The sequence below is a fragment of the Sceloporus undulatus genome, chromosome 5 (assembly GCF_019175285.1).
Source record: "Sceloporus undulatus isolate JIND9_A2432 ecotype Alabama chromosome 5, SceUnd_v1.1, whole genome shotgun sequence".
NCBI lineage: Eukaryota > Metazoa > Chordata > Lepidosauria > Squamata > Phrynosomatidae > Sceloporus > Sceloporus undulatus.
This window is the reverse complement of record NC_056526.1, coordinates 8,419,196-8,432,373: the sequence shown is the minus strand read 5'-3', so window position 1 is coordinate 8,432,373 and position 13,178 is coordinate 8,419,196. Positions and strand designations below refer to the sequence as shown.

Genomic DNA, 13,178 nt, shown 5'->3' with positions numbered 1-13,178 from the left:
CATTATCACCATCAAACACAAGGCAGTATTGTCCTGAGAATAACCCAGAATAGTGTAGTGGTTTGAGTGTTGGACTACAGCTCTGGCGACCAGGTTTTGATGAATTGCTTGGCCATGAAAGTGACTTTGGACAAGTCACACACTCTCAGACTCAGGGGAAGGCAATGGCAAACCTCATCTGAACAAATATTGCCAAGAAACTCCTGTGATAGGGTTGCCTTAGAGTGACCGTAAGTCAACAACAACTTGAAGGGCCAGAACAACAATAATAATCAAGAGCTAGAATGGTGTAGTGGTTTGGATGTACAGTCGGCCCTTCTTATACACGGATTTTTTATACACGGATTCAAGCATACACGGTTTGAAAATGTTCCAAAAAAGTATACATTTACCTTGATGTTCCATTTTTTATTAGGGACACCATTTTGCTATGTCATATTTAATGGGACTTGAGCATACACGGATTTTGTTATACACGGGGGATCTTGGAACCAAACCCCAGCGTATAACAAGGGTCCACTGTATGACTAGGACTCTAAGGTTTAAGTCCCTACTCAGCCATGAAAACTTACTGAGTGATATTGGGTAAGTCACACTCTCCTTGCCCTAAGAGGAAGGCCATGGCAAGCCTCCTCTGAACAAATCCTGCCATGAAAACCCCATGACTTGAAGGCACACAGCAACAAGAATAAAGATTACTCCTCTCCCTCTCATAGAAATAACGCTGAGAAATTCAGCTTGTTTTCCACCTCACCTTTCAGCCATTAGTTGGTTAATGGTTATGTAGGCCCACAACTTTTCAGTGAATTTGGGGTCAGCATGCTTGTCTTTGTTCAGAAAGTCGTCCAATCCCTCAACATCTGCCAGGGTCTCCAAGACTAATTGTGCATTGGACTAAATAACAAAGAAGCCAGAGAAAAACAAAGTGGATTAGCCAGCAGATGCAAAACAGATGTTTCATGGCCACTCTTGGGGCAGTCTTCCCTAAGTGAGAGCATTCCAAATGTGTTGGCCTACAACCTCCATTCTGGACCCCACCATGTTAGGTTGATGTCGTAGTCCAACTTATTTGGGTTTGCTGGCTCAGGGTAGGTTGTGTTAGGATCTGCTAATTCAGTCCTCTTTTACAGTACAATTACAGTGCTGTTATTCCACTAAAACTGCCATGGTTTCACCCTATGGAATCCTGGGATCAGCAGTTCAGCGAGGGGAATATAGAATTCTCAGCTAGGGAGTTCTAGTGTCTCTCCAAACTACAAACCCTCGGATTCCATAGGATGTAGTCATAGCAATTGAAGTGGAAGCACAATGGTATAACTTTACAGAGAAATTAGAATGATACTCTCCCTACTTTCTTTTCACAGACAAGCAAAGATGTAGTAAACACAGCTGAAAACATCAATGTTATAGATTATTGTTCTAGTGGAGCCCTCTTATCTGGAGTGAGCATGTTATGAATAAAGGTTCACCAGAAAGGAGATACATAATTAATTGCCAAAAACTATTTGTAGTTGTTTGTAGCTAGTTACAAATAGTTGCTTCCAAACTCCACATAACTGAGCAACACCTGAGCATGAGGAAAAGTGAGGCAGAAAAGCTTCATACTCACTGCAGTGGCTGTGATCACACTCTGCAAATGTTGTGCATTTTCAGTATCCACTTTCCCTGCCACCACAATTTCAGACCCTCCGAAATAGTTCTGGAAGCTGTTGTGGGTGATATCAGACACCATTTCTTGTGGGTAGTTGAATTCCAGTTTTTTGAGAAGTGGGGTGGAGACCTGGTTGAAGAATTTCTGCAAATTTCAAAAGAGGCATAGAAGTGAGGAGGGCTTGCTTTGAAGAGAAACTTGTGACATGTAAAAGGACGCTTATATTCAGTGAGCCTGGAGGCTGATTTCTGAAGAAGAACAATACTTTGTAGTTATTCAGTTGCAGCCTGGATATCAATGGAAGTATCTTTTTGTGTTCTTAATGGAATTTAAATTTTATATCCCGGACTTTATGACTCTTTGTCTCCCAGAGCTTACATGACCAAAAGTGAGGGGTGGTCTGTCTACACAGATGCTCCATACCATTTTAACTGAGACTCCCACAACAGCATCTTGACAAAATGTAGGCCTGTGACTCTAACATCACCATATTTTTCTTTCTCCTGTATGATTGTTAACATCTTTGCCTGATGAAGAAGCCAGTGGACCTTCGAAAACTTGTCTATCACGCAATAATGTGAAACTCCATGATTGCGTTCGGACTGACTTCCCATTGTCCAAAATTGCGCGTGGTAGGTTATCACACAATAATGTTAAACCCAACGATTGCATTCGGATTGCCATTGGATTATACTTCCAATTTCCCTTGTCTGATAAACTCCATTGTTGTTGTGGTGGTTATGTGCCATTAAGCTGGTTTCATTTACCCTATGAATGACAAAACAGCAAGAGACCCTGGCTAAAATTTACTAGAATTCTGCATCTGAGGAAGTAGACCAAATCTATGAAAACTAATGCTACAACTTCTTTTGCTCAGTCTCAAAGGTACTGCAATATCCCTTTACATAATGTCTGCATCGGTTATATGATGATGGCAGACTTCTGTGATATTGGCCACAATCCTCTATGGCAGTGGTTCTCAATCATTGGTCCTCCAGGTGTTTTGGACTTCAGCATTAAGCTATTCCAGTCAGGATAACCAATGATCATAGGTTTGGAAAAATGAAGTCCAAAACACCTGGAAAACTGAAAATCTGAGGACTACCGATCTAGGGACACTATACTGGTAAAACTCGTGGCTATGTCCTCACCTGTTCTGTTTAACCACTTGGATAAGGAGGTGTACTATATCTCTTTGGGCATTCTCTGAAGATGCCAGCTACAGATGCTGGCAAAACATCAGGAATCAACTCTTCTAGTACATGGCCACATAGCCCGAAAAACCACAAAAACTATATAATCCATTCTTTCTTTGTGCGTTTTATATCATTGTATGTGGCTTTTAAAAAAGAAAACAAAATAAGAAAGGGAATTTACCCTCATTTGAGTGGAGGTTTCCTGGTTTCCAAAAACTCTGTGTGCCATTCCATTGTTTTCATGTGCCAGTCTCTTCAGGAAATCGTAATCCACATCAAATCCAATACCCAGACAGAATAAAGAGATGTCATCTCGAATATTTTTCTGCACATTCTTCTGAATTGCAGGCAGCTTTAGCTCTCCTAATGGGAACAGAAAGGAAGGAGATGGTTACTTGCTCCCAGGTCTGTTCTCAGAACTGTTCCCTTGAATTTTTTGCAGGAAAAAGGAAGAAAACAAGAAAAGCACCAGCAACTAGGCTTCTTGCAAAGTGATCCCCCCCAACCTCTAGCTCTGGTGATGCTAGACTCTTACCAACAGTTGGGTCTCCATCTGACACTAGTACAATCATGGATACAGAGTTCTGATCCAGCATTCCCAGATTGCTGGCTTCTTTCAAAATAAAGATTGCTCGGAGAAGAGCATCATTGATATTTGTTCCTGTTAAAAATCAGACAGGGAAAATAAGTTTGTACAGATGCTAAAGAGAATCAGTGCCTTTCAATCTTACTGAATTTAACACTGGATCTCTGCTTCATTTTCTTACAGAAATCTATTGACGTGTTAAGGGCATGCTTAAACTCAGTGAGACTAAACTTTGGCTAGATTGGATTCTAAACTCTTTATAACACCAGGTGAATATGATGCTACTTTATAAACAAGAATAGACAAGCTTGCAAAAGTTATTTTTTGGCCACAACATCCAGAATCCCTTGGATAGTGTAGCCATGGTCAACCCCTTCATGTCCATGCTAGCTGGGAAATCTGGGAAATTAAAGTCTTAAAAAAGCACATTTTCCAAGCTCTGCTTATATACAGAAAGGATTAACGTCTCTGCTGGCAATACAAATCATAGCCAAATAGCTCCATTCCTCTGCTGTCCATCCACATTTTAGAGTACAGACCTGCTGGGATGAAGAAAGCTTCTCCAGGGCTCAGTCTTGGAACATGTAAAGCAGAAGTATGAAATTAACATCCTTCTTAGAATTTAATGGACTAAACTTCTCATCATGCCTAGTCAACATAACCAGTAGTGAAGGATGATGGGAGTTTCAATCTGAAGGACCACATGCTCCCCAGTGTAACATTATAATGAAAAATAGAATGCCTTGTGTGCTAACAACCAGTAGGGAAGTAACTAGTTTAGTTACTTTCAAACAACAAATGTACTTTAAAATAATTATTAATACAACAGCATCTACTCTGAGGCTTAGAATGGTAAATTTAAATGAATTGTTTTTTTAACTTGCTGTTGTAAACTAGTTGCTCTTGTATTTATAATTGCTTTAAAGGACTTTTGTTATCTGAAAGCAACCTTCCTACAAGTTTTAAGACACATCAGAATGCTACAAGCCATTGGCCTAAGGTACGAAACACACCTAAGTAGTGAAGTCACTCATCCCTTTAAAAGTATCATTTATTAAGTTATAACGGTGATACAAACATAAAAACCCTAAAGGCACCAGTTCCTGTTTGATCTTGGAAGCTAAGCAGGGTCAGCCCTGGTTGGTACTTGGAAGGGAGACTGCCAATGAATACCAAGTGCTGTAGGCTCTATGTTAGAGGAAGAAACTATCAATGAACTATTCCTTGCCTAAGAAAGCCCTATGCAATTCATGGAACTGCCAGAAGTCAATAGGCTACTTGAAGGCACATACACACACAACTTAAATATACCTTCATTATTGCAAAATGAAGCTAGTTATAAGTAACTCGTTATTTGTAATGAATGATTTCTAGCTCTGGACACAATGTACTTTGCAGATTCCAATGGTGGCCACTGGTTGCACCATCAGGGGTTGGTGAATCCATTATTGATTTTATCAGCACTTCCCAAAATTGTTCTTAATTGAACAAAAAAAAAAAATCTACTGGTTCTGAACTTCTGAAGGGTTCTGAGGAAGAACGGGGACTGGGAGAGTCTCCATTCAACTCAATGGAACTGTGGAAGGAGCAGCCATAAAATCAGGAGTAGATTCATCACTAGGAGGTTTTCTATCGGTGTATCTTCAGTGTAAGTATGAAGTCTAAATTAAAACCTGCAATGGATTCCTCACCGTACTGGCATGGGAGTGAGTAGCCACCACTTATTCTCAGTGCTTACACTATAAAACTGACAAGCCTTGCATTCATGGGGCTCTGTTGCCTCTCCTATCCCAGAGCATCTTCCCTATCTTCTGTTTCAGTGAACAAAGCTGTCAATCCTGAGCTAAAACTGGCTGGAAAGGGACCCTATAAGTGTCTTCCAGGGGGCAGAGAGAAGGAAGGAATCATTCTTGTATCTGAGACTGTGATTCTCTATTGCTCCTTCCTTCCCTCCTAATCTTCCTCCCGCTTTGCTGGTATTTAATTTGCTTAATTATACCCCACCTTTCTTACAGTATGGGAGGCAATTCACAATGTATGTTTTGGGGTAGTGCTTGCTCTGCTGTGCCAATGGAGAAGAACAACAGAAGGAGTTATTTCCTATCTTGAGTTTTTAAAATTCAAAATAAAAATGAAAACTGATGGAATGGGAGCAGTGGGAATGGGTTGGCCCACCACCAAAATCAAACAGGAGACTGGTGTGGCTTCTTAGTCCGTGGCAGCTGTCCGCCCTGATTTATTTCATACACCTTCCTTAGTGTCACACTCACCTCCATTAGGATGGATTCCTTCAATGTACTTCTTAGCAGCTTCCGTCTGCAGTTTGGAGGCTTGCACTAAACTATCCCTCCAGCATCGTACGTTATGGTTGAAGTCGAGGATTGAAAACTGATCATCAGAGCGGAGGTCCTCCAGGATGGTCTTCATGGCTTCGACAGTCTGAAGAAACGAGCAGTTGCACTCAGGTTGTCATATTTTGCACAAATCATGAAATGATGGGTGCTCCCTGGTACATCTGCAGCTGTCCCTTTCCACCAGCCAGACCTGCGATAGTGAGGGTGGCATGCTTCTGCCACCTGGCATACCTTTCAGGGTTTGGGAGGCCTGTTGCTGAATGGGAAAGAGAGTTGTCTCCCTTCCCCACCTGGCCAGCAGCCTTACCAGTTGCAGAAGACAGACCCTTCTGCAAGGCCAGAAGACCCTGCTAAATCTGGAAGGGGCTGTTGGGTGGCAGAACAGCACCCATCCCCACCAGCAGCTACTGACAATGGACAGCAGAGGTGCCATGGCTAGCGAAGGTGGGCCCCGGGGGAATCTTGGGACAGATGGTGAGCCACCCCCCATGTGTTCACCCTCTCTGAGGTGTCACCCAGTGCAGTCTGAACTCCCTGCACCCACCTAGTGATGCCCCTGGTACAGTGGAAGGCAGCAGCAAAAAGAGGAGGAATACACTACAAGTGGTTTGATTCAATCAAGAAAGCCACAGCCCTGAGCTTGCAAGAACTGAGAAGAGAAATTGATGACCTGGATCTTGGAGGTCTCTCATTCATGGGATCACCATGGAAAATTGACTTCATGGTAAATAACAACATCAACAACAGCCAGGGCCACAACTATCACTTCCCTTTCAGAATAAACACAACATACTCTATATATGCAGGTATAAGTCTAGAAATTTTAGTCAAAAATTGACCCCCAAAAAACTGAGTCGACGTCTCCATGAGTCAATGTATGTACTATACCTTAACTCTCATAAAAATAGAAAACAAACCCCGGTGAAAGGCAAGAGTGTAATCTGTCCTGGAAGTGCTGACCTTCCTCTATTCTCTTATCCATCCATCTTTCAACGTGAACACAAAAGGTTATGCCTCCTGCCATTTTGTAAGTTCTTTGGCATTGTTTTCCTTTGCTTCATCCCTTTGTTGCATGCCCTTAGGTTTTACTGTTGACTTATCTACAGGTCATATCAAAATCCATAATTTTGGCCCCAAAACCTGTCCTTGACTTATACATAAAGTCAATTTATAGTCCAGTATATACAGTACGCTCAACATTGAATCCTTAACATATAGCAGATAATATAAGAGGCATCACAAAAGAACAGCCCATGGACCATGGTTGCATTCAATAGTCAATAAGGGCTGCTAACAGGGTCACTAGTCCTAAATAAGGGGTTACGTGTAATTAAAGCACATTTCTAGTTATTGAAGATATTCTCACTATTATCCATCCCAGTACAATTTGAACTCAAGTCTCATCATGCCTCCCTAGAACAGTGGGAGGAACATTGATGAGGGAATGCAAGCTTAGATTTGCATTTTACAGTGAGATCAAGATAATGTTTAAAAGGTACTAAGGATTAATGATGGTTGATAATATAAGCAGGAAAAGGTCCTGTGAGAATTTAAAGCACATGTGGGAGTTGACTGGCCCTCCAAATGTTGCTGAAATGCAACACCCAGCATTCACCACTGTTAACTATAGGAGTTGCAGTCCAACACCTGGAGGGCCACACGTGTGCTATTTTTGTTTAAAGACTGAAACAGCAATGTCATATACTGTTACTCAAAAATAAGTCTTCAGTGGAGCATACTCCCTCATAGTACATGCATTGAATACTGCAGTTTAAAAATAAGTAGTTCACAAACTTTGGTCCTCCAGATGTTTTGGACTTCATTTCCCAGAAGACTGATTTTTGGCCAGGCTATCTGGTGTTTCAGGGAACTCAAATCCAAAACACCTGGACTAACCACTGTGTCCTAAATGAATGTATGATGATACAAGCTTTCATAGGTCAATAGAGAAGTGGGTTTGGAAAAGTTGTTGTTGTTACTGTTAAGTTCTTGCTAGTCATTCTGGGAAATTCAGGGATGTGTGGTTTAGAACAGGAACTTTTCCAAGCTCTGAGTCAGAACTTACACTGTTAGATCCACTGAGCAGCAGAGGTACAGCTATTTTGTTGGAATGTGTTTATATTACCGGGATTCAGCTATGCAGAGAGGGTTATCTGGCCCCCAGTGTTGATTATTTTGGAATCCCATAAATTCCTGATAGATTACTAATGCACTTTCACTATCCATAAAAATTCTTTTGGCAAATCAACTATATCTGAAGGGTAACATCTTATAATGGTTCTATCAAGATGAAGAACACAGTAGACTCCCAAATGAAACCTTGATGCCAATACCTGTTGGGCTCAATGTGGTTTATTTTTTTTTATGGACAAACTGAGCCCATTTCCCAGCTTTACCTGCTGAAATATCCCTCTTCTGTTCAATTATGAAAGGCACAGGAGCCCTTTTTTCTTTGTCATGTGGCCATCCTATTTCTGTGAAACCTTAAATTTAAAATAACAGTTGTAGGGGAATTGAATTTACACTCAGGTTGAAGGATAAACAGAATATGAACAGGCAGAGTATGGAAGGAAAGTTTTGCAAGGATATTTAATATCTTTCTTGGAATCAAATACAGGAAGCTCCAGTCAAACTGTGGTCCAACTAGGTCAGGAGAGGGAACTTTTCCCTCTGCTTATCTGGGTCTTTGGCCCATTGCAAGGACAAACTTCTTTCTCTCTTTAAATTCTTCACTCATTTCCGTCTGCTTTATGTCAAGGCCAGAGTACACAATTGTCTTTGGCTGCCTCTCCAAATCAAAACTGATCTTAAGGAGAAGGCATATTCTCTATCATTGAGCCATTTTCCCTCCCAAAAGAGAATTTCCTCAAAGATACAAGCCTCAGCAAATAGATTTATAAATGAAGCTCATGTTTACCTTCCAGTGACCAGTCACAAAACACTGAAGTTTACGAAAACTCATGCTGCCAATTTCTTTCTTTCAGTTAGTCTCAGAGGTGCTACAAGATCTCTCTAGGTACTGATTCTACAGACTAACACCGCTATATCTTTGAATTCTAACACCATGCTGAATGCAAGATATATAGGTAATGAAAACCACATGCTATGAGAAAAGCTAATATGTTTCACCCTGAGAAAATACTGTACTGATAGAACACTGAACTACATTACTTACTTCTGCATTACTCTTCCTAATGCATAGAAAGTTTAAGACTGAAAACCTATATCCTACTTCCTGGGAATAAAACATAATAAGGCTTACTTCTGAGTAGAAAAGTGTAAGATGTTCATTGGACACCATTAAGAGCACCTCCTGTAACCCCACCATCCGACCATCTCTCCCCCTTGCTGTATGATTTTAATACATCTTCATGGGGTAGCTTTTATATGAGGTGTGTGTTATATGGGATGTATGTTGCAGTTATGTTTGCTTTTCTGTTTTTAATGTATGTAATTTTATACTGTTTTTATTTTGATGTTTTTAATTGTTTCAAAACTGTTATTGTAAAGGTTTTTTTAAATGTTTCTATTTATGAGCCGCCTTGGGTCCCTTTCTGGGAGAAAAGTGGCATAAAAGTGAAATAAATAAATAAATAAATAAATTTATATTTATGTGATGATATGATATCCCAGATTCCATTAACTTGGCCCACACACCACTGAATTCCTTCCACATTATAATTACATCTCAGAGTTAATTCGTTGTTGGGAAGAGCTCTGGTGGATTTCCCCCCAATTTGTAGCTTCTAAATAAATAGCAACACCACTACCATACATCTTTGTACCTTCGCAGCATTTCATAAAACACATCCCTCAGCTGCTCCCATTTACCTGCTTCATTTTGAGTCCCCACATTGAGCCGCTGACATCGATCACAAAGAGGATATTTTTCGGCAGAGGATCCAGATTTTCAGGAGCAAAGTAGTGGATAAAATAACCATTAAAGATCTGCACAATTAAAGCAGAGAGGGAAGGGAGGAAACATACATTTCAGTTCATATAAAGGATCACATAGGAATGCAAGACAAATTCTTATACTGAGTCTTATACTGACTGATTTAGATTGCTCTTTCTAACCCAGGTTTGTCAGCTCTGACTGGCAGCAACATCTCTTCAGGGATTCAGACAGGATTAGTCCCTGGACCTTGTTGGAGTTTTTTAAACAGAGGCTGGATGGCCATCCTTCAGGAGTGTTTGTTTGTGTCTTCCTGCATGGCAGGGGGTTGGACTGGATGTCCCTTGTGGTCTTTGCCAATGCTATGATTCTATGTCACCCAGAGATCCCTGATGGTCGCCCATTCATGTTCTAACTGGACTCAACCCTGCTGAGATTAGATGTGCTCAGAGCGATATGGTTGTGATTCAGCTCAGTAACTTGGTTCTGCCCAGAATACAGTTTATTCAGCAGAAGATATGAGTTTTTGGCAAAATTCTAAAATGGCATAGTCCTTTTCAAGTGGGAAAACCTTGAGTCATAAACAACTGAGACTATACTCAATAGCAAGTACATTTCTATACTGCTTACTGATGTAGTAAGCAGTTTACAAAGTCTAAGCTAATTGCTCCGAACAAGCTGGGTACTCATTGTAGCAACCTACAGAAGGATACCAGGCTGAGCGGACCAAAAGCCCCTGGCTAGTATTGAACTCATAACCTTGTGATTTGTGAGTGAGTGATTGCAGTACTAGCATTTAACCACTGTGCTGCCAGTGGTTGGAAGAGACCGCAAGGGCCATCCAGTCCAACCCCCTGCCATGCAGGAATTCCCAATCAAAGCATCCCTGACAGATGGCCATCCAGTCTCTGTTTAAAGACCCCCAAGGAGGGAGACTCCACTAGACTCCGAGGAAGTGTGTACCCCTGTCAAACAGCCCTTACTGTTAGGAAGTTCCTTCTAATGTTGAGGTGGAATCTCTTTTCCTGTAGTTTGCATCCATTGCTCTGAGTCCTAGTCTCTGGAGCAGCAGAAAACAAGCTTTCTCCCTTCTCAATATGACATCCCTTCACATATTTAAACAGGGCTATCATATCACCTCTTAACCTTCTCTTCTCCAGGCTAAACATACCCAGCTCCCTAAGGCGTTCCTCATAGGGCATGGTTTCCAGACCCTTCACCATCTTAGTTCTCTGTATACCAAGAACCAGTCAAAACCACAGAAATACAATCTATAGCTGTGTTTGAGGAACTACAACTTCCATGAGCCTTCATCACTGAGTATAGTTGATGGAATGTGTAGCCCAAAGATATCTGGAGAATCATAACTGCCCACTGCTGATTTAGACACAATGCAGCATGTGCGATGACTCAACATCAACTTTCAAGCATGTTTCTACATCTCTGGGAAATGCAGTATTACAGATGCCCCTAAAACTGGCTTCCATGTTTTTCTCTTTTATTTTTCTATGAGCATCCAGGATACTTAGTCCTATTTTATAGCCATAACCTTACATCAATGGACCACTATACTTTGTGCTAGGATGAATGTCAATATTCCTAGAGCCCACCTATACACAATAACCTTCCTTCTTTGTCTTTAGAGCACTGTATTCTTTCTTGGAATGCTCCTAGAAAGGTAGCAGTTTTCCAAGTAGGTTCACTTACTACAATGCTCATTCTATCTATTTTCTTCAATATCACCTTCAAAATCCCTTGACAAGCATCACTTGCCTTGTGCATTGGAGTCATTCTTTGCCAAACAGCAATTCTTTACCAGACATCAGTTATCCTTTTTATGGACAATTGCCTTTTCATCAGTTAGGGACATCAATTGCCATTTCTTTTTTATGCTGCCACAGACTGACACGGCTGCTTCTTCAAAAACCACATCAATTGCCCTATTTGTCATGCCAAGTTCATCTTTCCTCTTTGTTTCCCACACTTTTGGTACAGCAGAGTTACCTCCAGTTCTCCAGCTTTGCTCTCTCTCTTGACATCGTAGGTCACCACAAAATTGCCATCAATTGCGGAAGAAGAGCAGGTGGGGCATTGCCGTTGCTGGGTCACTGTTGGTTTGAAGGACACATGAGCCTTGAAGGGAGAAGATGCAGAACAGCACAAGTGAGGAAGGCCTTCTCACAAGCAACTTTCCCCAACTCCGATATGAGCTTCATAGCCCTTTGTGCAGAGGTTCCATATCTAAGCTCACCTTTATTCCATTCCCACAGTGGTTACTCAAGAACTGATCATTGGAAAACTGCTGCACTTAAAGGACTGATTGCTTCTGCCTACCATTACCTTTTTCTCTCCTTTGGAGATGGTAACAATGTCTTCAAACTGGTTACCGAGCGTGTTGGGAACATGAACGAAACTAAGACCCTGGGGCTCAACAATATGAATATCCACCTACAGGCAAGGCAAGGAAGAGGGATTAGAAATCAATATACTGAAGCATCAGACAATAGACTTGGATCATGAGCATGAATATGAACCATTAGAGCTTTATGGGGAAGAACTAGCACCTTGACCTAGGCTGAGAAAACAAAGCAGTCCTCTGTTGTAACCCGCTTTGATCTCCCAGGAAAAGCAGGCTATAAATAAACAGTTTATTATTATTTATTTATTAAAAGGACCACACCAGGTGACACCCTAAAGTGGGGTGACACCACTGCTCCCCAGACATCTGCTGGTTGGCAAAAACAGCCTGTGTGTTCACCTGCATCCTTTTAAAATGCCAGAGCTCAGTGGAAGAGACTGTGTAAGTACGGCAAGGCTTAGCGGGAGGAGACAGCAAAAGCCTGAAGTGTTAATTTTAATTATTGTTTTAAAAAATAAAAATTTAAAATCTTTAAAAAAAAATTTAAATCACATCACCGAATTTTCACTTTGACCACATGAAATTATCAATACTTAATACTGTTAAGGCTGTGCATATGATATTGTAATTTAAAGGTATAATTTTAATTTTGCTAGTTGTTTATGTCACAACCATTGCCATGGAAGCAGATCTGAAGGGTTTCAGGCACATGTCCATCTTACCTCCAAGTGTTTGGCCAGCCTGCCTGGCTGCACAGGGATAAAGTATTCGTAAGTAGACAGTTTCCTTCGGATCGGCTCTTGGTAGTGAATTTCAAACTGGACTTTGGTTCCTCCTGGGACATTGAGTTCAGCTTTGAAATTTTCCATGTCAAGGGCATTGCTCCTGAATTCAGTTAGGAACACATAAACAACAATAAAGCCACAGCTCAATATACCACCAAAATGCCACCAGAAAATTTGTTGAGGATTGGGGGAATCCCTTAAAATTCACCAGGCTCTAAATCAATTGCTGTGAAATATTATAAAACATAATCTTCTGATAGCTCTTTTGCTTAATCTGGAAAAGCTAGCACCTGTTCCATGCAGGGTTGCCAGGTGAAACAAAGGCTAGGGCTCCTGTCAATATAATGGTTGT

General features: G+C 41.1%; 1 protein-coding gene across 4 annotated transcripts in view; it reads right to left on the bottom strand.

Moving 5' to 3' along the window:
* The window catches only part of ITIH2 (inter-alpha-trypsin inhibitor heavy chain 2), a 40,709-nt gene that overhangs the window by 18,145 nt on the left and 9,386 nt on the right, over positions 1 to 13,178 (bottom strand). For all 4 annotated transcript variants that reach the window (XM_042468691.1, XM_042468693.1, XM_042468690.1 and 1 more), the window contains exons 6-14: positions 12,764 to 12,926; positions 12,023 to 12,130; positions 11,687 to 11,815; positions 9,619 to 9,735; positions 5,704 to 5,872; positions 3,383 to 3,508; positions 3,029 to 3,210; positions 1,610 to 1,795; positions 755 to 894 (exon numbers count right to left, since the gene is read on the bottom strand). In XM_042468691.1, the coding sequence (XP_042324625.1) occupies positions 755 to 894; positions 1,610 to 1,795; positions 3,029 to 3,210; positions 3,383 to 3,508; positions 5,704 to 5,872; positions 9,619 to 9,735; positions 11,687 to 11,815; positions 12,023 to 12,130; positions 12,764 to 12,926 (1,320 nt within the window). The remainder of the gene's footprint in view (positions 1 to 754; positions 895 to 1,609; positions 1,796 to 3,028; positions 3,211 to 3,382; positions 3,509 to 5,703; positions 5,873 to 9,618; positions 9,736 to 11,686; positions 11,816 to 12,022; positions 12,131 to 12,763; positions 12,927 to 13,178) is intronic.